We start from the raw sequence: 24,901 nt of genomic DNA, 5'->3' as shown, positions 1-24,901 counted from the left end.
GATGGGAGTTGTACAGTTAGTGAAGGGGTAACTTGGTGGTGTCTTAGGCGGTGGATGTGTTGGTTTTGGTATTGTTTTTTGGGTTTTTAAGTTTTGTTTGTTTGTTTTTGTTTTACACTTCCTAACCTTGCAGTAAGGCCTGCTTGCATTGGGTTTGCATGGCAGGGTTTTGGTAGTGGTGGGACTACAGGGGCTGTTTCTGTGAGAAAAGCTGCTAGGAGCTTCCCCCCATGTCTGACAGAGACAGTGATGTCTGGCTCCAAGATGGATCTGCTGCTGGCCAAGGCTGAGCCCATCAGTGGTGGTGGTAGCACCTCTGGGATAACATAGTTGAGAAGGGGGGAAAGTCTACACAACTGCAGTCGGAAGAGAGGACTGAGAATGTGTGAGAGAAACAGCTCCAAGGTCAGTGAAGAAGGAGGGGCAGGAGGTGCTCCAGGTGCTGGAGCAGAGGTTCCCCTGCAGACCGTGGTACAGACCATGGTGAGGCCGGCTGTCCCCTTGCAGCCTGTGGAGGTCCACGGTGGAGCAGAGATCCACCTCCAGCCTATGCAGGACCCCATGCTGGAGCAGGGCAGTGCCCAAAGGAGACTGTGACCCTGTGGGAAGCCAGTGCTAGAGCTGGCTCCTGGTAGGACCTGTGAAACCCATGGAGGGAGGAGCCCAGGGTGGAGAAGGTTTGCTGGCAGGACTTGTAACCTTGTGGGGGACCCACACTGAACAGTCTGTTCCTGAAGGACTGCACCTCATGGAAGGGACCCACACTGGAGCAGTTAGTGAAGAACTGCAGCCTGTGGAGAAGTTCATGGAGGACTGTCTCCTGGGAGAGGGACCCGAGGCTGGAGCAAGGGAAGAGTGTGAGAAGTCCTTCTCTGAGGAGGAAGGAGTGGCAAAGACAATGTGTGATAAACTGACTGCATTCCCCATCCCCCTGCACTGCTGGGTGGAGGAGGCAGAGAAATTGGGAGTAAAGTTAAGCCTGGAAAAAAGGGAGGGGTGGGGAGAAGCTGTTTTTAAGATTCAGTTTATTTCTCGTTACCCTACTCTGATTTGATTGGTAACAAATATTTTTCCCGAGTCGAGTCTGTTTTGCCATGACAGTAACGGGTGAGTGATCTCTCCCTGTCCTTATCTTGACCCACGAGCTTTTTGTTCTACTTTTCTCTCCCCTACTCAGCTGAGGAGAGGAGTAATACAGCTGCTTTGGTGGGTATCCAGCAAGGGTTAACCCAACACTCTGCTCAAGTAGGCAATTGAATTGGCTGGCCTTTTGAAGTCCACCCAAACCTGGCTTCTGCTGTGACTGGCATCCAGGTAGCCTAGTGTTGAGGACTCTAGTTTTGTGAAGCTACCTTACTGGTGGGGTTTGGGTTTTTTGGTCTGTTGGGTGAGGAACCAGCTCATGACAACTGCATGCTGTAGACAGCCATAGTATAGTTGAGTTAATTGTTTGAGTCCTAGTAGCTAAAGAGATGGATCTGGCTCAGATAGGCTCCATACTGATGAGTAGATAAAAATAGCATCCTGCATACTCAGGAGTGAAATATAGAGCTTTCTTTGCAGTTAGTTACTGTTTTCTGTGTTTCTATATATTCATTCCTGAATCGGAATCAATGTTTTGCTTGTGCAAGAGGTATGTAGTTTGACTTTCTGCAGAGTGGTAATTTATCTTGTAGACTTACATTGCATCACATAACCAGTCATTTCAAAGTGTTTGCAGGAATGTTCAGGTGTGGCTGTGTGTCTGTTTCACCCCTGTAACTAGGGATGTGCAAGCACTTAAGCAGCATTGATACGATCTCTCTCAAATCTTGAGCTGGCCAAGAGACCATCCAGATAGGATTTATTATCCAAGTTTCTACTCTCTCTGAAAGTTCATTACTGAATGTGCATGCAGTTGTGCACCTAGTTAAATGTAACTTTTTCTTTCCTCAGTTAGGGTTCAGGAGGCTTAAGAAGGGTTAAGCAATGAGCAGTAAAGTGGCATCGTTGTCTTCCAGCTTGCGTGTGACTCTGAATGGCTCACAGGACTGATTTCTTGAATCTGTATCTAGCAAATGGTGTTACTAGTACTTTAATAGAAGTTGTCTTAATATCAGGGGAAAAACAAACCAAAAAACAAACAACTATGCTTAAATGTTTGAGCAATTGGAAGGAGCCAACATGCTAACATGAGTTTGTAATTTCTTACTGTCGTGGATCAGACCGGCTGATGTGTCAGTGGTGCCCAGGACTTTCTCAGGCAGGTACCCCTGACATGGGCATCATCAATAGTTACGGAGATACTAGTAGGAAGAAGGGGGCGGCAGTCCATTTGCTCTTTAGCTTAAATTTTCAGCGTCAGGACGTGCTCAATCTGTGTGACATGCTGACTGGGCTGCGCTGCGGATGGGTGGTCACGGCGGGAGGGACGCGTTCCCACGCCCAGCCCTTGCGTCACGCCTGGTGCTGGTGCAGCTGCCTCCCGAGCCAGGTTTCCATCGCTGCCCTGAGCTCGCAGGAGCCCAATCCATTACAGTCACGTGAGGTCTGGCTCAGCAGTTTGCAGCTGGATTGTGTTACCTTCAACAGGAAACCATCACTTGCGCTCTGATTCCTTTCCAAAGCATTGTATTAGCTGAAGAATAAATGTATTATTTAAAGCACCTTAGCAGGACTAGAAGTGTAGTATCCAAGATGCTTGGGGAGATGATTAGTTCTGAAAACCGTAATTATCTTTCAAGTGACCCAAGTTCAAGTATAATGCCTGGTTTATGGGGCTGTCTGGATACCTCAGATTATTATTATTTTTTTTAATATCGTATATACTTAGCAGAGTTATTTTATCACTGACTTCATTTAAATTATGACCTTTTTTCCTTTTGAAAATAATTATGAAATTATTGTGATTTTAGAAGCAAAAGGCAGACTCAGTATCCCTCTGAAGCAGTAAAGTTAGCAATTCTTTGTCAGATGTTTTATTTCTTGAATGCTTTTCCCAGTGTTTAAGATGGGTGATTAAATTGCTGAAAATTTAATCTTATCAATTTTACAGGTTGAGCAGTCAAAAGTTTTAATCAAAGAGGGTGGTGTTCAGTTACTACTTACAATAGTTGACACACCAGGATTTGGAGATGCTGTGGATAATAGTAATTGGTAAGACATTCTTTGTATGTTCTCCCACAATAATTCTGAATTGTGTTTTGCGTGTGTGTGTGAGATATAATACCTTGTGATTTTTTTTTGTTTCAATGCAAATTTTGATCTTCAGTTAAAATATCAACACTTCTAAACTTTTCAGGTAGCTGAAAACTTTAACTGTTGCAGTTCCAAGTACCTTTATAATTCAATTGAATTGCTGTCAGCTTTTCCCTTTAAAGTGAATGGAGCATTTGCCTCTTTGTCCACACATGCAACATGCAGAACTGACTTTATTGCTGTCACAAGATGTGACCACTAAAGCATATTCCTTTGGCTGCTGTTCTTAAGTGTTCTATTTAATGCTATTAAAATGAAGGTAATTGTGTTTTAAAGGGTTTTTCAGGGAACTCACAGATTGTATCTTCAGAGCTGTGTAACTTGGTTTTATGTTGAAGAGCTGGTCACTTAAAATGTGCTATATGCTCTTAATTAAAAAAAAAAAAAGCAAGCTATGGGGAAGTAGTGTACACCTCTTTCTTAGCAAAGACAGACTTTTTTTACATCAATGATATAACTTACAGGTTTTTATTCATGTAACCTCTGCAGTTGGCAGCCAGTTATCGACTACATTGACAGTAAATTTGAGGACTACCTGAATGCAGAGTCTCGAGTGAACAGACGTCAGATGCCAGATAACAGAGTGCAGTGTTGTTTATACTTCATTGCTCCTTCAGGACATGGGTTTGTATGAGTGTATTTTATGTTTCCTTTCTCTGTCTCTTATCTCTGATAAATATTCAAGTTTGTCATTCTTGGTTGTGTAAAGTTGCAAATAGGATTTTCTAACAGCCTGTGGACCATGCTTAATTTCAAGATGAGCTTACTTGAGCTTGTCAGACGTCAACAAGCCAGACAAGTAATAAGTTAGAACACCAGAAAACATAATTGTACTTTACATACATACAATAAAAATAGTGTTAGAACAATTAAAAATACACACGTGTTCACACGTTTGTCATCTATGTCTTTTGTGCACACGCTCCTGTTTAGAAGGAGAAACTGGTTCATGTTTCCAGCAACAGGATTTTTTCCTTCTGCTCTTCATCCCTTCTTCTAATTTCAATGATAAATTGAAGATGGGAAGTTCTGTGCATCCTTATAATAATGTTTTAATTCACTTGAGCTGTAATCCTTTGTCTAGTGACAATTCCACTACACATATTCTGGATTTTTTTCCAATTATGATGCAGTGTTCCACCCCTGCTTAGTTTTTAACTTGATCAGACTTCTATCTAGTGGTAGGCAGAGAGAACTGCATTTTCAGTGTGTATTAGATACTGATTGACTATATCTGGAATTGGTTCCTGAGCATTTTATCTCTGTATTATAACTGATTAAATTTGTCAGAGACTCCTAGGCGATACTTTCAAAACCAGAAGGAGAAGATAAGCAGTATCTTGTATTGTATGACACAAAAGTAGTATAACTTGTTGAAGGTAATAATGAAGGAATTCTGAGGAATATTCTTCAGGCAGTGAAAAATGTCCACTTATTACACTCAGCTTCTTTAGCTAGCATTGGAATGTTTCTCATAATTTTGAACTAGACAGGCTTCTCAAATTTGGAAAGAAATACTGGGAGATGGAGAAGTGTTTTTTTTCTGTAGATTGGCCTTAACAGAACATTTTGTTGTTGTTCAACATGCATGTTTGTAATGTCAGTTTTGCTGAACATGCATTTTAATTTTAAATGAAAACACTTGAGTCTTTGGCATATACTGTTTTACTAGTGTGGAAAATCAAAATGTCATTTCAGTAAAGGGAAAAGGATCCATTTCTTGTGTTAGTGAATCTTTTCTAAGCTAACTCACAGATTCTGCAAAACGCATTTGTCTTCCTTCACACCCCACACTTCCCTGTTATCTGTTAAAACTTGCTAAACCAGTGGGAGGTACTAATTGTTCATAAGGAAAAACAGAGGTGAAGCTTCACATAAATTAACTTTTGGTCATGTAAATTTGTGAGGTAAAAGCTGGAAAAGTATGTTCCTTGTACAGGTATTTCATGTTGTTTGTGGAGAAAAGTGTAAAGTTGAGCTAGATTTGCATAATGTCTCTCAATTACTGGAGAATTGTCATGAACAGGACAAGAAGAAATGGCAGCAAGTTGCACCAAGGGAGGTTTAGATATTAGGAAAATTTATACACTGAAAGGCTGGAACAGGCTGCCCAGGGGAGTGGTGAAGTCAGCATCCCTGGAGGTGTTTAAAAGATGTGCAGATGAGGTTCTTAGGGACATGGTTTAGTGGTGGACTTGGCAGTGTTAGGTTAATGGTCTTAAAGGTCTTTTCCAACCTAAACGATTCTAGTATTTAACACATCCTACCATTTTCAGCTGGTATCCCCACAAATATCTGAACTGATGGCTTAGTTTGTGTGGGGGTAAAGAGAGAGAGTGAAGGGGTGTGAGGAGACTCCCAGGTGAGTGAATGGGGTCATAATGAATTGTAGACTCTTTCTGCAGTTCTGGGATCTTTATGTAAAGGCTCCTGCTCCAGTCTCGACTGTAAACTCCAGCCCTTGAGGTGAGCACTGTTGTCGTTCTGAACTATTCTGCTTTGGCAACTGCCCTTCAAACTGTGTTTTTGCCCTGGAGTAGCTTTTTGAAGCGAGGAGAGGGAAGGCATCTGAAGGCAAATGGATAGCCAGACTGGTGCTCTTAGTCTAGATGTGCATTCATGTTAGCTATTTAATGGAAACATGTTGAAAAGCTGAGAAGTTCAGTGGCAGATGGAAAATGTTAAAGTGAAGTTAAATATGTGTTCTATAATGTTTTCTTTATTCTTTTATATATGTTTTGGAGAAGCAGCTAAATTTGAGTACCAAATGAATCTGGTTTTAATGTTCCTAATTCTAATTTATTTTATATGAGAAATAATCTTGCTAAATCCTTTAAGCCTGAGTAAACTTGCTGTAATTCTGAGGCATGAATGCATCAAAACCTCTGTGGCTTTACTTTAGCAAGCAGGAAATATTGCCCACTTTGATCCACATCAATGGTTTTATATACCCATGTGGTGTGTGTTTTAGTTTTCATGTCATTGTCATCCACTTTCACAATGGTCTTTTTGTTATCCATAGTGATTTAGAGATGAGATATTTCTACTTCATTTGTACCCAGGCCACAGAGTTTACTGTCTTAGCAATGTAATGTATAAAAAAGATCTCACAGCCCACTCTCAGGAAGAAGCATACAAATAAACATGAGTTTCAGAAACTGAAACTGTGTATTTGAACAGATTTGAACGGAATCACATCTGTAAACTCTTACCAGTCAGGCTTTAAATGGAACTGGCTTCCAGCAAATGGCATGAGCTTTACTATCTTCATAGGAGCATTCTTATCACTTGCTTAAATAGTGCAATTTCAGCTAGCAGAAGTCTCACGACTGCTAGTAATATTCATTTACAACTTATTTTTCTGGTATTATACAAACCAGGGGATTTCCTATAGCAGTTGCAGGTAGCCTTTTGAATTTCATTCAAGCATCTATCACCCATAAATCATTATCTTAAGAGTAGTTGTCAGGACAAATCTCAAGTCATTTGTACATTCTTGTTTAATGACTATAAATTGCAAAGCTCTAATGCTGTCTTTCAGACTTAAGCCTTTGGATATAGAGTTTATGAAGCGCCTGCATGAAAAAGTGAATATCATTCCACTTATTGCCAAAGCAGACACACTTACACCTGAGGAATGCCAACAGTTTAAAAAACAGGTGAGTTGAAAGATTGATATTTACAACATGGGATAATTTAGTAAGTTGATCCCTATGGAAATGATGAGATTTAACTTCTTACATGCAAAGTTTAAACCCTGAAGCAACAACTTGAGACAGCAAAGCTAAGTAATTTATATCTCTAGATTTAATTATATTTCTTGGTGAAATAATCTTGTTTCTGTCCTCAGGGGAAGAGTTTTCAAGTGTAGCATGATTCTTGGCAAGTGAAATAATTCACTGCTGAGATAAAAATCAGTAAGGAAGGAAGGGAGCTTTCAAGATTTAGGTGCCTAACAGAAGTTGTGTGTTTAAAAAAACAAAAAAAAAGGTATTTAACAGTATTACAGTATTATTGATTGTATTGTGGTATTGACTTTCATGTTGATGTGCTATATTTCTTAAAGATGCCTCAGGTATTAGATGAGAATCAGTATACCTGTTGTTCTGTTGTGGGCTGTGGTAATGCATTTTAAAGATGGTGAGATAATTCTAACATTGATACAAGTGATACAATTGCTTTGTACTTGTAGAGTTAATTGGGTACTAGTGTCTCCAAGTGGCTTATGTTTTATTTCAACTATATGCTGTATTGTATAAAGAGGATAAGGAGGACCCAAAAGAGAACAAGACAAGGCATGAAGTTTGTTTTTTGAACTGTGTCCAGTCTTACTTTAGAAGAACACAGGTTCTGAAAAGAAGGTGGCACTAAGAGATGCTATATGCAAATCTCTTGATTTAAGAATAAAAATTAAAGGACCATTTCTGCCTTGGAGAAACTTAAGCAAGGTGCTATAGACCTGAAGTCTGTTTTGGTTGCATTTCATGGGGCTTTCTTGATGTAAAGGGGGAAAAACAGTAGAACGCAGAATATTTCTTAAAATATAAGCAGCTTTATCAATAAGTTGATGTTAAATAGGGGAGACTTTCCCAAATCAAATGTTGAAAATAAGTCCTTGGATGAATTGGAAACTTGTAAGTTCTTGTTCTTGTAAGATTGCAAACCCGTGAACCAGAAATATTCCCCAGGGCTCTGGAGTGTAGCTTGTCAGCTAAATGGTCTAATGCTTTTCCATTCTAAAATTCTGGAAAACTAATCAGCATGTTTTTAAAAATACCCTTCAGACAAATCAAGCACCAAAACAGTAGAGTCTTATTTTTTATTACGCTGTCAGTTATTCTTAAATTTTCATTAGTGCTTGCAAATATTTTTCAACACAACTAACCAGTAGTGTCAGTCTGCCAGTCACAAGCTCTATTAAAGTAGGCAGGTGATCCTGCTTCAAGCAACTGCTGCTCAGGTGAGCTAGAAACAGAAAAGAAAAGGAGTGACAGCAGTAGCTATTGTGGGAACTCAAAGGGCTGAAGTATGCCTGCAGTTATCTATTTAAATATTTTTTTTTGAGAGAGAGACTCCGTTGTGTGATTGATCTGAGAATTTAAGCTGTCTCGTATTAGTTTTTGCATGTGCAGTTAGAATTCTCATTAGCGTAAATCTCTGTTTGCCCTCTTGTAGAGGGCCTTGTGTTGATGGACAATATTCTGTCAGCTGTGAGGCTCTGGCTCATAATCCCTTGTGGTCACCTGATGGCATTAAAGATGTACAAGTTTTATGATGGAGCTTGGTCACCTTGCTATGCAAGGATTTTGCATATAAAACAAAAGGAGGGACAATCTAATGGCAGCAAGAAGGGGAGTTATTACAAAGTATGAATTCGTCCAACAAATAACATGTTTTTGGTTTTAGATAATGAAAGAAATCCAAGAACACAAAATTAAAATATATGAATTTCCAGAAACGGATGATGAAGAAGAAAATAAGATTGTTAAAAAGATAAAGGTAAATCATTTTCCTTTGAAAAACTACCTACTGGTTGGGGAGGGTAGAGAGTGTAAAGCTTTTTGTCATTAATGAAGAGCCCACCAATATGTGTAGAAGATAAAAATTGGATGTAAAACTGTTTTGAGAGTCAGTGTTCCTCAGCAGGGGCAATGGATGACACTCTTAGATGACTTGAGTACTTTAATGGCTAAAATTCAGAATTAGAGCACTAGATCATGTGCTTATTTAATAAACTATTAAAAGATCACTTCCTTTTTATTCCACCCCTATTTGACTTTTATCCACCTACCACATTTTGTTTGATTCTGATCCTTGAGGGAGGCAAAGGTTCTCTTTCAGGCAGAGGTGGGCAGCGGCACAGAGTCTGTGTGTTACAGCTAAAAGCTGTGTGACTAATTAATATACTGAAACCTTAATGGAGACAAATGACTAAAGAAAATCCAAAGGGCTATCAGGCAGTTGAAAGGCTTTCTCTTTGTTTACTCATGTTTTTTGGTTCGTTGTTTTATGTTGGAGTCCATCTTGTATATGCTCCTTGAGCATTGCTTCTGTTTGTTCAGTAGCTTTGACAGCCTGTAAGAGCTTTTCAATTTTTTTTTCTTACTGTGGGAATCGCTTAGGATGGATACACACAAATAGCACAAACAGAAGATATTCTGGGCCTGAGCCTAAAGGAGAAGAGCAGAATAAAAGCCAGGACAAGAGTCCAAAATACTTAGTACACTGTTCCTTTCAGCTACTTGAAGCTGCTCTTGGCTCTTTTGTTGCTTGTTATACTGGATGGATTTTTGGTTCAGCTGAAAACAAAAAATTGATGTAGTTACTTGCAAACCTTTGAAAACTGGGTACAAAATCCAGTCAAAGTAACAGTCCTGTAGCCAGTGGGAATATGAATTGATAAATAATTACTGTGCAATCAGTTAAATAGGAAGTGGTTTGCTTGCTGCTTAGCTTACTGAGTAACAGTAACGTCTGTTTCTTAACTAAATTTACAGAATACAACAGTGTAAGGAATTTAAAAGGGGTGCGTGTATATACATGCCATTAAAGTAGACAGAGGTCAGTAAACATAACTATTCTTGCACTTCAGATAAGCTGCATTTTGCAGTGTTATAGCACTAAGGAGCTTACATCAAGTTTATACATGGCCATGCTTTCAGTATCATTTGGCAGAAGAAATTTTTGTTCTAAAAGTGACACTTTCTCTTGCAGGACCGTTTACCTCTTGCTGTGGTAGGTAGTAATACGATCATTGAAGTCAATGGCAAGAGAGTGAGAGGAAGGCAGTACCCATGGGGTGTTGCAGAAGGTAAGGCTTTCCCATTATTTTTACCCATTTAAAACTAACCAGACACTAGTTGGTATTTGAAATGTTTGTAATGCTTAATTTGGAATGTGCTTTGGCCTGGAGATTTATTATTTATTATTATTTATGCCATTTGTTGTTCTGACAATGTTGGAACAAGGTAAAGGTTCAGTAACAATAAACTTTGCAAGCAGATTCCTGTTGAAGCCTTACTGAGGAGTTGTAAAACCTGTAGTAACTTACTAGAGTTGATGATGAGGCTTAGATTTACAACTGTTTGCTAGCATTCTTCTTGTAGTTTTGTTCATATAAAACCTATGTTTCTTAAATTCTTCTTTCTAAAGTGTTCACATGATAAATGTTAATTTGGTCAGCTTGACTAGCATAAATTCAGTTTAAAGTTTCTGGAAGAATTTTTTCTTTTTCCCCCAAAATAATCTGAGTCTTAATTGCTGGGTATAGCAATGGGAAGGTAACTGTGTTAACTGGTTGGCAACTGATAGTGGCTTCTTTTGTGGTGAGGTTTTTTTGCGTTTTTTTCTTTTTAATTTATTTAAAACTTACTTTATGCTATTATAGAGACGTAAAGACAATTGCATGATGTTCTGGCAAACATTGTTTGTGCTTTAGTGCTGTTCAAATGGCACATAGCATGGCTTGCACCATGCTGTATAGTGAAACAATCACTATTCAAATGTTTTTCCATTATGATTGAACTTTTTCCTTGTAGTGTGCATGTATTGAATAAAGAGAATTTTTTTTCTCGCTACTTCTGCCCTCCGAAGGCAATCGACTATAAATTCAATGCAGTGTAAAACAGACCAAAAAAACCCTACCAGCAAGCACAGTATGGACGAATACTTTAAAGAGAAATGCTGTAGCACTTTGAAGTGCCTGTCTGGCAGGAAATGAGGTTTGGCAGAAAGTAAAAACCAGCTGCACCAGAGAGGATCAAACTTTATTTAAGGCTCTTGTGTTAGCACTTGGAAATGGAAAAAATGGTGCTGCTTTATTTTAAAACAAAACTTTTAAAATGTTTCACACTCACATGATTGTACAACTTTTGGAAGGGGAGAACTACAGCCTGTCTAAAAAGGAACCTCTTTAAGTGGCCTTGAGTCTGTCAGCTACGGATAGAATACTCAGAGTCGATGCTTTTTTGGGAGTATGGCTTCATGTACTGAGTGGAACTTATCAGTTTGTGTGAAACCATAGAATAAAATAACACAGGAGTGCATATAGAAGAGGCTGTGTGCTTCATATTTTTCTTTGTAGGATTCACTGAACTTCTGTGGGTCCTTTTAATTCCTTCATTTTGCTTTTCTTCCTTCTTCCCGTGAAAGTGTCCATCTCTACTTCAGGAACACACTGGAACCTGCTTCGTGGTTTTATGTATGCGAAGAGCTTTGTGTGTCGCTTCTCTGTCTGCATGCCAGAGCGGTCTGGGGTGTGCATTTTCCTCCAGTGCCATTTCATTATCTGTCAGGAAAAAGCCACTGACAGCATCAGCCTCCTCTACAGTGATGGGGTGAGAGGCAGAGCTGGAAAAGGTGGCATCTAATGACAGCTGCTAACCATCTCTTTTGGTCTGTAGGCAGGTGCATCAAATTAAATGTAGGACCTTCCTTTGCTTGGTTAGAACTAAATCCACATGAAAATTAAAATGAAGATTTTTGGAACTAATTTGATGGGGCAGGGAGCAATATATTGTGTTCATTCTGTCTTGTGAGGGTTTTGGATATAGCTGGTTCTAGGCTGAGCTCATCACTTGGTGTCTGATCCTCATGCAGCTGTGCTGGAAGGGCCTCCAAAGGATTGTAAAGTTAGTTAAACTGGCAAAACTGTGTTTCTGTTGCGGTAGCTTATTCTGCTGTATTGACTCAGAGTACAGTTTGCCAGCATGACTTAGGGGAGCACAGGAACTTTGCTGGTAAGATATATTGATATATTGTTAATACTTTCCTACTGTTAATGCACATACTGTTTGAGTAAGGAAAGGCTGGAAGTAATCTGGTGTTGGAATTAATGTAGGAGATGGGTGACATCTCAAAGCCGTGCCTCTGTGTAAGGCACTTACTTTTGTTAGCATCTCAACAAAAATTTACTTCTTTCTGTAGTTGAAAACGGTGAACACTGTGACTTCACAATTCTGAGGAACATGTTGATAAGGTAAGTAACTTACAGTTAACATTTGGTTTTCTAGTATGCCTGGGAGAGTACAAAGTCATATATTGGATAAAAAAAGGATTTGAGCTAGTGAGTTCATATTAATACTCATATTTTTAATTGTAAATAGTATCTTACACTTTATGATCTCATTTAACCACATATTTAGCAAGTGGTGGTGGTAGTGATTTTTTTTTTTTATGTAGTTCTCCTTACTTTCTGATTGCTTGTTTTTAAAAATTGTGATAAAGCATAGGAACCCAAGTTGTCAGTGCTGATGTGTACTTAGTTGTAGGCTTTTTACAGTGCTGCAGTTGTATAAAGCAAGACTGCCTGTGCTTCGTTGTATTAGATGCTGAGTCCTATGCTCACAGCAGATATCACTTACTGAACTGCTGGAACAACCCTTGGTTATTAAGCTTTGCTTTTCTCCAAGCCGATGGTGGAAAATTGTTAAAGGAAGCTAATGCTGTAGTCTTGAACTTTACATTTAGCTTTTGCAGACTTAAAAGATAGAAATGAGGAGGTTTTGGCTTATTTATTGTTTCTTGCCAGACATGGCACACCTGCTACAGTTGTAATGCACACTTTTCATATCTGTTCTCCAAATGCTTGCAAGTCTATCCAAGAACTCAAAATTTTCTGAGGATTGGTCCTGCAAGTTAATGTTTGCAATATTGCAAACTTGAGATAGTTCATTGCAAAATAATCTGCTATTTCTGTGACTGTGCTGTCTTGCCAACTGTGTAAATGGAAGAATGACAACATTGTGAGCAATGGAACATGAATGGAGGGATATAATTTAAGTCAATTTACAAAATGAGCAGGGACTGATTTTTCAGGTAGTATTTTGTATTTGTGCACTAAGCTGATTGCACTTATTGACAGAACTCATATGCAGGACCTGAAAGATGTCACTAATAATGTACATTATGAGAACTACAGAAGCAGAAAACTGGCAGCTGTTACATACAATGGCGTTGACAACAACAAAAATAAAGGGCAGCTAACAAAGTAAGTTCTTGTTAAGGTTGTATTGCACTGTAATCTTTTTGCTCTATGTTGTTTTCTTTGGTTGGTTTTGCGTATGTGTGGTGAGTTTTGGGGGCTTTTTGGGAGGTGGTGGTTTTGTTGCTATTTATCCTCCAATTGGTTGCCTTTTCAACTGTGTTCTGATCTGAACACTGTATGTTTCTGGTTTACTTATGAATTTTTTTTTTTCCTCTTTTGTTAAGGTTTGCACTAGTTTATGTGAACATGTTAAATAACTGGGGTTTAGTTTCAGTTCTGAAGAGAATCCTTACATTTACTATTTCTGTTCATAAGTTTTGTTTCTCTCTGGTATTTATTGCAAAGTTTTTGTTCATTGAGGTTTCTATTTTGGTATGCATACTACTTTTGGAATTACTGGCTCTTTTGGTATGAATGCTCAATACTCAGTGTCAGGGATGTTTTTGAGAAGAACGGGTTAATATTTGTTTAGAAACGTTGAAAATCCAGATGCACTGCTGTCATCTTTGAAATGCTGCCCTGGCTACTTCTAGGGTTGCTTATCATGTGAGGGAAATTATTGCAACATCTCTGTCTTTTGTGAGAGGAGGGTTGCAATGCAGGGGTTTGGGTTTTGTTGTTGCTGGGTTTTTTCAACCCTAGCATGTCATTTTATTTGCCTCTGACAGAAAGTTGGTTGCCAGTCTGATGAAACAGATGGAAGATTTAAAAGTAGGCTCTACTGTATTTTTCATTTTGTAATGCTACTTGAGAACATCTACACTCTTGAATTTAAGTATTTTTACTGCTGAGATCTTCATGTGTCCATAACACAGTGATTAATTTTTCTCACTGCCGTGTTTCTTGCCGTCACATTATCCCTGACTTGCATCTCAAGGCTTCTGAATGCAAGTAGGTTAGAAATATTTCTCAAGCTACACTTGTCCTCATAACAGTATGGTGGTGTTGGTAGAGAGAGGAGGAGTTTTGAGAAATAAAGTTACTAAATGAGGTAATCAATGTGGAAAAAATGGGGTGAGGGGCCTGTGAGGTAGTTTGCACATTAAGGAAGAAAAGGGTGCAGGTGGCCACATCAGAGAAGAAAATGTGCTTGAGCACAAGAACTTGAACTGACATCCTCTTTGCTGAGGCAATAGTGTATAAATAGTAGGGCAGAATAGAAAATTCTGCATTTCCTCCAGGACTTCTAAGTTGCTATTACTACACTTTTTACTGTACTATTATTTGCTGTTATTGTACTGAAAAGTGAAACTTTTCATTGCAATTTTGGATATCAGAGGAAGTTGTTTGGATTCTTTTGTTATTGTTTAATACTATTTTCCCTTTCCAAATCTTAGTATGTTTTCCTTAGATTTAGAAAAGTCTTAATTTTAGTGGTTACAGTTTCACCACTTCTTGTGCCTGCTCAGATTTGTGCTGGTCTGCATCTACAGACTTAGTCTGTTGGCTAATTGAAGTAAGGATTAGCTATTCTGCGTTCTTATTAAAAAGAATAACGCAGTGATGGTTTTTATTTATTCCCAAATTAAAAACATAACAGGATACGTTTTTGTATCAATGCATCTACCAGAAAGGTTAAAAACTGGTTTTGTGTTGTTCATTCGGCCCTCTCCCCACCTTCCCCAGGCAGCATGGCTGGGGTTTCCTTTTTAGCTAGAATTTATGCTAAGAGGGTCTGGGATTACTCCTTCTGAAACATGCTGGTTTTCTGCATTTCCTGCCATCTCAGGTCACTCTGCTGTCCCACCTGAATATCTCTAGGTAAAGATGCCTTTTGGAACGATTTTCTCCGTAAGAAATCTGTCACTCAGAACACTGCAGTGCTGCACCTCAGAAGTGAATAAATGCAACTGGTGCAGGTTTTCTTTTATCTTTTTTCAAGAGAATAAATAAGTTATCAATTTGTTTGATTCAACCATCTTAAAGATGGCAAAATCTGTTGCAAACTTGTAAGAAATATTTTGAATCTTCCCTTACAGCTTGTTCCTCCAAACAGAGGGTCACTTAATAAGTAGATAAATAAAATTCCTGAGTACATATACTGGTTATTAAGCAGCTGATGTTATACTTGTTACCTTATCCACATGTTGATTTGCAGCATTTTTTTTAAAGCCTTAACAGGCTTTTTTGGCTTCAGTGTGGTTTTGTACTTTTGAATCTGGCATCGTTGAAGCAGCGTAGATGGAATTTTCCTAATAACCATGTGCCTTGCTGGAAATGAGTTGAAAGGGAGAAGAACAAATATTAACAGCTTATCTGTGTGCCCCCTGAGGAATTCTAACACTTGCCTGCTTGCCTTTTGAAAGAAGTGTCTGTGTCTCAACATGGAGCAATATTTGACTTGTCCTCTGGAAATCTGATTCTTTCACCGCTGTTCTTTTGGAAGCTGGGAGGGTACATGTAAAAAAGATGTACATGCAGTGGTTCCTGCGCTTTTCCAAAAGTATCTCCTGCTGGCAGCTGTTGGAGCTGGATTGACCTTTTGTACTTTTAAAACAGCTGTATTTTTACGATCTTAGCAGATCTTTGTTTTTTCATGCAACTGTGAACATATTTCTTCGAACAAAAATGTGAACGTGAAAACAAATACAAGTTTTGCTACAAGTTTTGATAATACTGTGCAGAATTATTGACACAGTTTCTTCAGTTGATCATTTTCTCTCAGTTTTGTCTCCTTTGATTTGGTGAAACTCTGTTCCACAAGTAACTTGTTGACCTAAGAGCAATCCAAAGCATGTATTTTCCATGGTTACGTAGATTTGTTGTGTTTTAGGTTTGGTGTCTGATTTCTTCAAATTTTCAACCTCATTCCATCCATTAAAAAGATAACATAAAATGTCAAGGGTAATCTTCACATACATGGATAACTTGTCTTCAAACTACATGGTAATTGTAATTTCACACGTGTACTACATGACATGCGTGAAAATTGACATTTGCTGGGAAATTTAAAATTATTTATTTGAGAAATCTTTTCAGTTTCCTGCATGAAGCCGATATCTTCAGTGAGTTTAAACTTAAAATCGTATTTTGTTGGAAGTCGTATTGTACAGTGTAAGGATGAGCCTTATCCCTCTACTGATCTGTTCAATAACCTGTCACACGGGGTAACAAAATAGACGATGCGTAGAGGTCCTTCTAACAGCTTAGCTTAGACTACTTCTAACTCCTTTTCTCTATATTCTTAGTGAATTCTGTGAAGTGGTTTTAATGTTATTAAGCCCATCTTACTAGATGGTGAGGCTTAATATCCGAATCTTGTTTTCAGACCTTTTTCCCCCCTCCTGTAGCGCTAGTGAAGCTCTAACACAAGGTATGTTGGGGTTAAGCCCCAGGCTCTGGGAAGGTGACCTTGCTGCCAAACCTTCTGAGCCCAGCCCAGCCGCGGTGAGACCTCTGCTGGCCATGCAAGTCAAGTGCTCTTTTTGCAGCACAGGAGCATTCATGAGGTTTTAATATCACGTCCTCTTCTAGGTGACAATTCTTAAATGAACAGAGAAGCCTCGGTACTGCATTGGTTTCCAAAAGCCAGTTTAGAGCAAGTGATTGTTCACGTCACCACAAGATTTAAAACAGCTTTAAAAGCATGTGTATTCTAGGGAAACTATTCCTGGAAGTATCTGCACATCAAACCTACATTAATATTTACATGGTGTAGTGATTTACTAACTGAATTTGAAATAAATATAATAAGCTTTAACTAACAGTCTTTCCTTGTACTGTGAAAAACTTGCTTTTGGGGAAGCACATAATTAGCTTTAGGAATCTATTAATAATGAATTTACTTTTTTAATTATTGCTTTTGGTTTTGTGGTTTTATTTAAGCATGCTAAGCTAAGCTTCTGTATTTTTTGTTTTTTAGATTTGACACAGTTGAAGGCATGTAAGTGGTCATTTAAATTTTTCCAAAAAACTTAAAGACAAAAATTTTATAAACACAAGAAAGATTTCACTGTTTAATGTTTCAAATTTAAACCAATTTCCTGTTATCCCGCTCTCGGCATTGTTTTTCTCCCTAGCAGTTCTTTTTCGTTCTAAAGTTGTGCTAATGTAAACCTTAAGAAATTATAAATACTTTGAGTAACAAAATCTCTCTTTTAAAAACCCATCCTCTTCAGAAATTTTTTGGCTAAGCCTTAAGACAAATTTGGTCCAATTTCAACAGTGAGCGGAAGTGCATAAATGATGACATTCCCGCAATTTCTGTCCATAGCTCCATCCTCTTCATATAGATCCTTATAAAGAATCAGTGGAGTTTTCTTTTTTTATGTCTAAATTTACCACTTTTCATAGGACTGGGGAATTAGTTACTTTAATCTTTCCTGGCCATGGTATTATCTTATTACTGGCTTGCAGAGGTTCCACTTTGTGCATATCTAGAATAATTTTTAATTTTTGCAGATTAATTTAGAGGGCTGTTTTAACATACGTCTTGTTAAATCACTTCAATGTTTTATATCTTTGTTTAGTGGTTTGTGGGGTTTTTGTTTATTTCGTGGTTTGTTTTTGTTGTTTGTTTTGTGGGTTTTGTTGTTGTTTGTTGTTTTTTTCTTTCAACTCTTTTGTTGTTCAAGTCCCTTGTATAGTTTCATCCTGGAATGCAGGATGATGTGCGTTTTCCCACGTCACATGCTTAAGACCTAACAAAACCAGTTGTGACCTAAGTTGTAAAGCTCTTAGCTGTAAATGCTCACTTGTTAGTTTATTAAGTTTTCTGTGCAGACTGATTTTTACCAGTTTCTCAAACAGAGCTTGCATGACACCCCCGTTAGATTATGATGTTGTCAGTAGAAGGATGGTTCTGTTCCCCTTTCAAGTCTGTAGAGGCTGCAACAATGATTCGTCAGTGTTCAGATCTGCTTCTTAGGTTAATTTTTGAAGAGCAGATACATTTGAGAACTTTACACTTCTAATAGGTACCAAGAAGAAAATAGTCGTGACAGCTGGTTAGCTTCCACACAAGTACTGTTGCTCATCTCTTCTTTCATTTTCCTTCTTATTTTTGTGTTTTATTGTGCTTCACCTGTGTTTAACCGTTTTATTTTCTTTGACAAAAGTTGCCAGCAGTTGGCCTTTTGAAGGCCCAAAGTAAACCTTAGACTAAGGATCATTTTCAGTCATGTATATTATACAGCATTTTACTCACCAATCCAAGCTTTGCACCTATTAGTTCAGATTCAATTTAATTTTTATTCTTTTAAACAGAAGTGCCATTTTCTTCTTTCTCATCCCACACCAATTGCCACCTTTAAAATACTGGTATTTGAGTCAAAAGTTCATATGACATTAATTACTTTGACTGTATGGTTAGTTGGTGAAAATGGGCAAGCAGGAAGGAGAAAATGAGCCATTAATAGTCAAACCAGATCTTAACTATGTTTCATATATAACCTTCGCTCCTCTAAGAAGGAGTGGCAAATTCTGAATCAAGATAGATGTTGCTAATTATGTTTCAGTCATGACTGAAAATTAGTCAATTCTTTTCTCCTTTCAGAATGCCTTTTTTTTGCATTATTTGAATTGGAACAGGCTTTTTCTTTTTGTCTGTTTGTTTTTTCCAAGCAATTAAAACAAAAATAGTTTTGCCTATCAAAAAATGTGGCTTAGACCTGCCACATCTATTTTACAGTTTGCAGGTCTGAGCGGCTTTTGCATATGTTACAGTAGCTATCATCTGCTGCTTGCTTGTAACAGTTCCAAATACATCCCGTTCTTCATTTTTACCAACACAATAGTCAAAACTTTGTCATTTTAAGCTGTACGTATTCAAAACTGGCACAAGAGGCCAGTGATTTGTTTTCATTGCCCTTTGCTGAAGAGCAGAAAAGTCCTACAGGACTGTATGTAGCAATCATCATTAGATCAAAATCATCCTGTTTATTGGTTATCTAATGTGAAACTTCCATTTTAAAGCCTGTCTCACCACAGCATGGATAGCAGGCTTATACAGCTTTAAACATTCAGAAGAATCCAGGAAAGTAGTTACCATAGAGTGTACAGAAAAATTAAAACCTATGTACGTTATTTTTATACACTAAGTTTATTAGTAGTTTTCTAAAGGAACATATTCCAATTAACACTTTCATGAAATAATAATGTTCGGTTGCCCGAACCTTTTTTGCGAAGTTGCTGTCTCTTCAAAAGTATGACCACAGTGTTCACCACAGCTGTAGTGTTAATTTAATCTTGGGCTCACTTGGAACAATGAAGATTTAGAGAGGAAATGGAACTGTTGTCTGCACCACTCTCCAACTTATTATGTCCATTAATTTTTGGTATATATTTGAATGGGAAAGAACAGGACGCCTGAAGATCACTTGGAATATGCAATATTTTTTTGTTGTAACTTTGATTTCCTCTCTTCCCATGACCAGGTTCTACCAAAGATAGAAAGTCAAGATTTTTTGTTAACTTAAATGTAATTTAAATCAGTTGTGGGGAAGGAAAAGATTTTGTGTGAAATGTCTTTGAGGAAAGTTTAGCTAAACAGTTAGTATAATAATGCCAATTGAGTTCAAGCTAGCAGTGCATACAGCGATGTTATTTATCTTAATACTTCAGCATTTTTATCTTGTTTTTTACAGATGCCCTAATGTAATAGACAGGAAAAAAGTTCTTACATAGCTAACTGCTTCTTCTGGATTTCTGGCAGGAGCCCGTTGGCACAGATGGAGGAGGAAAGGAGGGAGCACGTAGCCAAAATGAAAAAAATGGAAATGGAAATGGAACAGGTGTTCGAGATGAAAGTCAAAGAAAAGGTTCAGAAACTGAAGGACTCTGAAGCTGAGGTAATCGAAATGTCTTAAACTCCAATGTGCTTGAGGCTGAGCAAGTGTAGAGGTGGTTCTGTTTGCCAAGACTTTGCAACATCACCTCTGGCTAGGAATTGATTCTGTAGTTGAAATCTATGGTTAAAGACAACTCAGTTATTCTTTCTCAGTTTTTCTTTGTGGAAATTGTATAAGCCCAAACTTAAAATAATTTGCATGTTGACATACATTCTCTTTTTGTTTTCACAGTATGTTAAAATACCTCTCTATTTCCTTACTAATCCTCTTTCCTCTCACTTCTTTGGAATGTTTTATGCCCGTTTTCTTTCATGTGCTTTAAAAGGTTCTTGTGATTTTCATGCTTTACATAAGCTAATGTAGTAACGATAATTTGCTTTATATATCAAGAAGACATTTCGGGAATTTCACATTATGTTTGTAAGAAATCACCTACGTGAGAATTGCTAGACTAAGAGCAAATCAGGGATATATTGTTGTCAGTGATTTGGTCTCATTAGAACGTGGATAAATTTTATGGATATTTAATTCCGATTCTGTCATCTCCAGGTGAAGTCCTCACAGTGAAACTGTTTTTTATGGGCTTCAAGCAGATTTGGAAGTGATCTTTTTGAAGAGGCTATTGTAAAATTACATTTAAGCAGAAAATTAAGTTTTGAGAAGGCAGCTTCTCACAAGAAGCGTAATAGAGAAGTTCAAAGTTGTCGCAAGTTCCTATAGAAAATTTGGCTCTAAATTTGAGGCAATGTGAGGAAACTTAGCAGAATAGTTGAAATGCTTGGCAGCCCAGGCATTGTAAGGAGCCAAGGCATAGTGGATCAGAGGAAAAAAAAAATACATGTATCAATCTAGATTTTTTTCTTCTTTTGGAGGAGCGAATAGATAGGGATATAAATGCTAAGATGCACCAGTCAGCAATTGGAGGATTTTAAAGCTAGGTGTTTTATCTGAATCAAGATGTTTAGTTATTCACTGGATTTATCCCCCCTCAGTTTCTGTCTCTACTCTTTTTGAACCCGCTTACACTTCCGGCCTCCACACTCTGCTTGATGTATGAAAACCAACCAGAATTTATTTTTCATGTACTACCTCGTGACTTTTTGACTGAGTGCATCCTGTGTTATCACTTTTTAAACACTCATGGAATTCATTCTTTTTTCTTCACCATTCATGACTGTAAACTTCTGTTTTATTTCTCTAAATGCAGAAGAGTAGGCAATAGACAGTGCTGAACATAAAGTACTAAAAAAAGAAAAAGCTGTGAAAGGAAATACGTTTTAAAGGGCTTGTGTTAGACAGGGACTTAGAAGAGAGTAAGAAAAGAGGGAGGTTTATTTAACTCAATTTAAAAAACATGCTACACCACACAAAAGGAATCAGTTTTCCTGACAGTGTCACCATTCTCACGTACAACACATTTGATTGTCAGTCTGACCCATCAACTTGCAGGAGAGACTTCTTATACTGTTCCAGCAGTACAGACAGTTCAATAATAATAATAATCAATGAATAAGTTAATTCACTTAATGTTTTCCTAAACAGATCCTTACTATACTTAATAGTATAGGATGAAATCAATGTTTGTTGGGTTTTTCCCCTGCACAAAGTCAAAGATGATGCTAATTTATGCATTACTGACACTCAAATACTCTGCAATTTGCTTCTTAACATTATTATTCTGGAATTTCCTTTTGTTTGGCATGTGTAGCTGCTTACAACTCCTATTTCTAACTTGGGCAGTGTTTGGGGAGATTTCTGTTCATCCCATAGCCTCATTTTACAGTTAATACCCTCTTTGTTTTTGTTATTGGCAATATCTATAACGTTATAGTTTTTGGTCTAAGTTACTTTTCTCTGTAGAGAAAATATAGTACTGTATTTTCTTGCATCAGTTGCTGATGTTTATTACTACAGCTCCAAAAGTTGCTGTGTTTTCTGTGCTTACTGACTCTGTTCATAACTTTTTCTCCAGCTGCAGCGACGCCACGAGCAGATGAAAAAGAATTTGGAGGCACAACACAAAGAATTAGAGGAAAAGCGTCGCCAGTTTGAGGAAGAGAAAGCGAACTGGGAAGCTCAGCAACGTATTTTGGAACAACAGAATTCCTCCAGGTAAATTGGAGTCTTGTCCTGCAGTTCACAGTCAATGTTCTGCAGCTTTCTGCTAAAAGGCAGTTTCTGTGGTAATAATGGTCAGTGGTGGTTGACCACCAAGGGAGTGTCACTTCAAAGCCAAGAAAAATACTGAACTGTGTTTAGTTATAAATGGGTATATATCAGAAACATTGAGAAGATTATTGGCTTCTGAAGAGATTTTAACTTTCAAAAACGTTGTATCCATATATAACTAGATCCATGTAGAAAAATGGTTTGTATTTGAAAGCTAGGTTGCGTCAGACTTCTGAAAGATGAAGAATTAAAACCTTGAGAATGAAGGTGTTTAATTCTCCTAGTCTTTGGAATGGGAAATCTGGTGATAAATGCATTGCCTCACTTCATGCAGCACAAGTACTGTGCACATAAGAAGTTCTATGCTTTGTATTGCAACCAGTAAAGCTTTGTAAAATGCTTATTTTAAAAGATGTATATTACTGATTTTTTTTTTTTCTTTTTTAAACCAGAGCATGTATGCATTATTTAACCAACTTTTTTTTTAAATATCATTTTAGAACCTTGGAAAAGAATAAGAAGAAAGGGAAGATATTTTAAATACATCATTTTGACCACCAGTTATGTATTAGTTGCCAATATGCCAGCCTGGACATCAGTGTTTGTTGGATCCGTTCGACCAATTTTGCACCAGTTGTATCCATAGTAATGGATTTAACAGCATGACAAATTTTTGTTAATTTTGATGGAGAATGAGATGCCTTGAATTGTCTAGGGTGTTGTGTACTTGGAAAAATAAAACTGCTCTAAGTACCTTTTTTTTTTTCCTTTTTTTTTATAAACAGATGTCATTTTAATGCAAAAGGAAACATTTTACTGTTGTACAATCATGTTCTGGTGGTTTGACAGTTTACAGGATGTTAAAAAATGCAAGGACTCTAGACGGTTTTTAGTGAGGATAAATTGCCATAATATGATGCAAACAATGCTTCTCTATTATTATAATACAAGAAATCCATTCAGTGCAGCATATACAATAATGTAATTTAGTCTAACACAGTTGACCCTATTTTTGACACTTCCATTGTTTAAAAGTACACATGGAAAAACAAAAGTTGTAGGCTTACAGTGCACCTAAGCTTTTTATAACAACCCTTTTATGTTTTGGATTCTTTAAATATATGCTATTCTCATTTAGTAACTTCTTTAGCCAGGAGGATCTCATTACTGCTTCATTTTTTGTAACAACATTTAATTTAGATATTTTTCCATATATTGGCCCTCCTAAATAGAATATAGCTTCTTTCATATGGTAGGAACCAGTGAGTAAAGCTTTTCCTTTAACTCCCTTTTTACATTTTATGGTAAGTAGCAGGAAAACGCATTTATAGGTCATTTCTAGGCAAAATTGTGGAGTTAACTTCCAACCTGTTTCTACCTGTGTGCAGTCTTTCTTGATTTTACTAGAAATGGGAATATGGCCTCAAGAAAAAACATCACCATTTTGCATTTAGCTGTATTCATATACTGCATTTCTGTATTTTTTTGTTTGTATTGTAAAAAGTCACATAATAAACAATGTTGTGATGTAACACGCTGCCGCGTCAGAAATTTTGAAGGAGTTGAAACAGCCGAGTGCTTCTCCGGGAGGTGTTTGAACTTTCTCTCTTCTGTCCGGATTTGATTGACCCGTGTCTTTGATTCGCTCGAGGAGTGAGTTCAAGGTATAGAAAATGCTCTGTACTGTGGAACGGTTACGACAGGAAATGAAGTTTTCGGTGTCTGTGCTCTGGCTTGGCAAGAGCAGGGTCTGAATTGCCCAGGAGAGGGCACCAAGTGTCCGCGGCCCCGGGCTGCGTTCTGCTTGCTCTGGCTTCGGTTTTCTCTGTGTCTCGGGACGTTCTGGTGCGACAACGTATTTGCAGCCTCCTCGGGGGCTTCTGTGTGGGTCATCGACAAGGGTGGGGGGGCTTTGTTTTGTCTTTTTTTTTTTCTAGTTAGTTGAATGAGAATCTAATAAACGTATTAGCTGGGAATTTGATCTTTAAAAATACAGCCTTTCAGTTGCTAAGAAGTTGATGGGGGCTTTTTATGTTTGCCTGTGCAACAATTAAGCATGTCTGATTTTTTGCAGGTGTCCCTTGTGTAACCCCTGCTATCACTCCCTTGCTCTTCGCTTTTCTTTTACATAAGTTACACTTACCAGAAATACCATTTATTCAGCTGGCTTCCCAAAGAAGTGAGGACATTTTCGGTAGTCTATATAACAGCCTCCTTCGAACTCATTTCACATATACTGCCTATCTCTTTTCAGCAAGTGGACATAGCTTTCCCTTTCAAGTAAATAGAATTGTGAAATCTGATCTTTTAATGTCATGGAGACTGGACACTGCCTGCATCTGCCCCTCTCCCACTCCCATTTCAAGTCAATAAACTGAATAATGTAAAGAACAGGCAAGAGTTCCCATCTAGGACAGAAGCTGCAGATTCTGAATTACCTTTAGGAATCGTCAAAACTCCGGAGATACTGTCTGTGGGTACAATAGTGCTTCAGTGTTCCCATTTGCTCTGAAACAGAGATCTCATTTATCAGGAAACTTGTTTTGATCATGCTTGTCGTCTTTTTCCCCACTCCTATTCTCTATCCTCCCACACACACCCCCAGGATAATCAGAGATTAGTGTGAGCTGTTGTTAGATCTTGTGTGAGGAATCATATATATTCTATAATATAGCATTTGTATTTGAATTAAAATTTAGAGCATATAGAAATCAAGTGTTCT

The 24,901-nt window shown here is 37.8% G+C and overlaps 1 protein-coding gene across 2 annotated transcripts in view; it reads left to right on the top strand.

Annotated features, from left to right (window-relative positions):
* Window positions 1–23,711, top strand: part of SEPTIN7 (septin 7) — a 62,995-nt gene extending 39,284 nt beyond the window's left edge. The window contains exons 3-13 of one of the 2 annotated variants that reach the window (XM_082046392.1): window positions 3,035–3,135; window positions 3,727–3,861; window positions 6,779–6,896; window positions 8,644–8,736; window positions 9,952–10,048; window positions 12,163–12,214; window positions 13,100–13,225; window positions 17,085–17,105; window positions 19,875–20,010; window positions 21,983–22,122; window positions 22,680–23,711. In XM_082046392.1, the coding sequence (XP_081902518.1) occupies window positions 3,035–3,135; window positions 3,727–3,861; window positions 6,779–6,896; window positions 8,644–8,736; window positions 9,952–10,048; window positions 12,163–12,214; window positions 13,100–13,225; window positions 17,085–17,105; window positions 19,875–20,010; window positions 21,983–22,122; window positions 22,680–22,719 (1,059 nt within the window). In that variant the 3' untranslated portion in view covers window positions 22,720–23,711. The remainder of the gene's footprint in view (window positions 1–3,034; window positions 3,136–3,726; window positions 3,862–6,778; window positions 6,897–8,643; window positions 8,737–9,951; window positions 10,049–12,162; window positions 12,215–13,099; window positions 13,226–17,084; window positions 17,106–19,874; window positions 20,011–21,982; window positions 22,123–22,679) is intronic. The other variant, XM_082046393.1, reaches the window with a different exon arrangement.
* The last annotated feature ends 1,190 nt before the right edge of the window (window positions 23,712–24,901 follow it).

This window comes from Streptopelia decaocto (genome assembly GCF_964273445.1).
Source record: "Streptopelia decaocto genome assembly, chromosome: 2".
NCBI lineage: Eukaryota > Metazoa > Chordata > Aves > Columbiformes > Columbidae > Streptopelia > Streptopelia decaocto.
The sequence above is the reverse complement of the archived record's forward strand: the minus strand, read 5'-3'. Positions and strand labels throughout refer to the sequence as shown.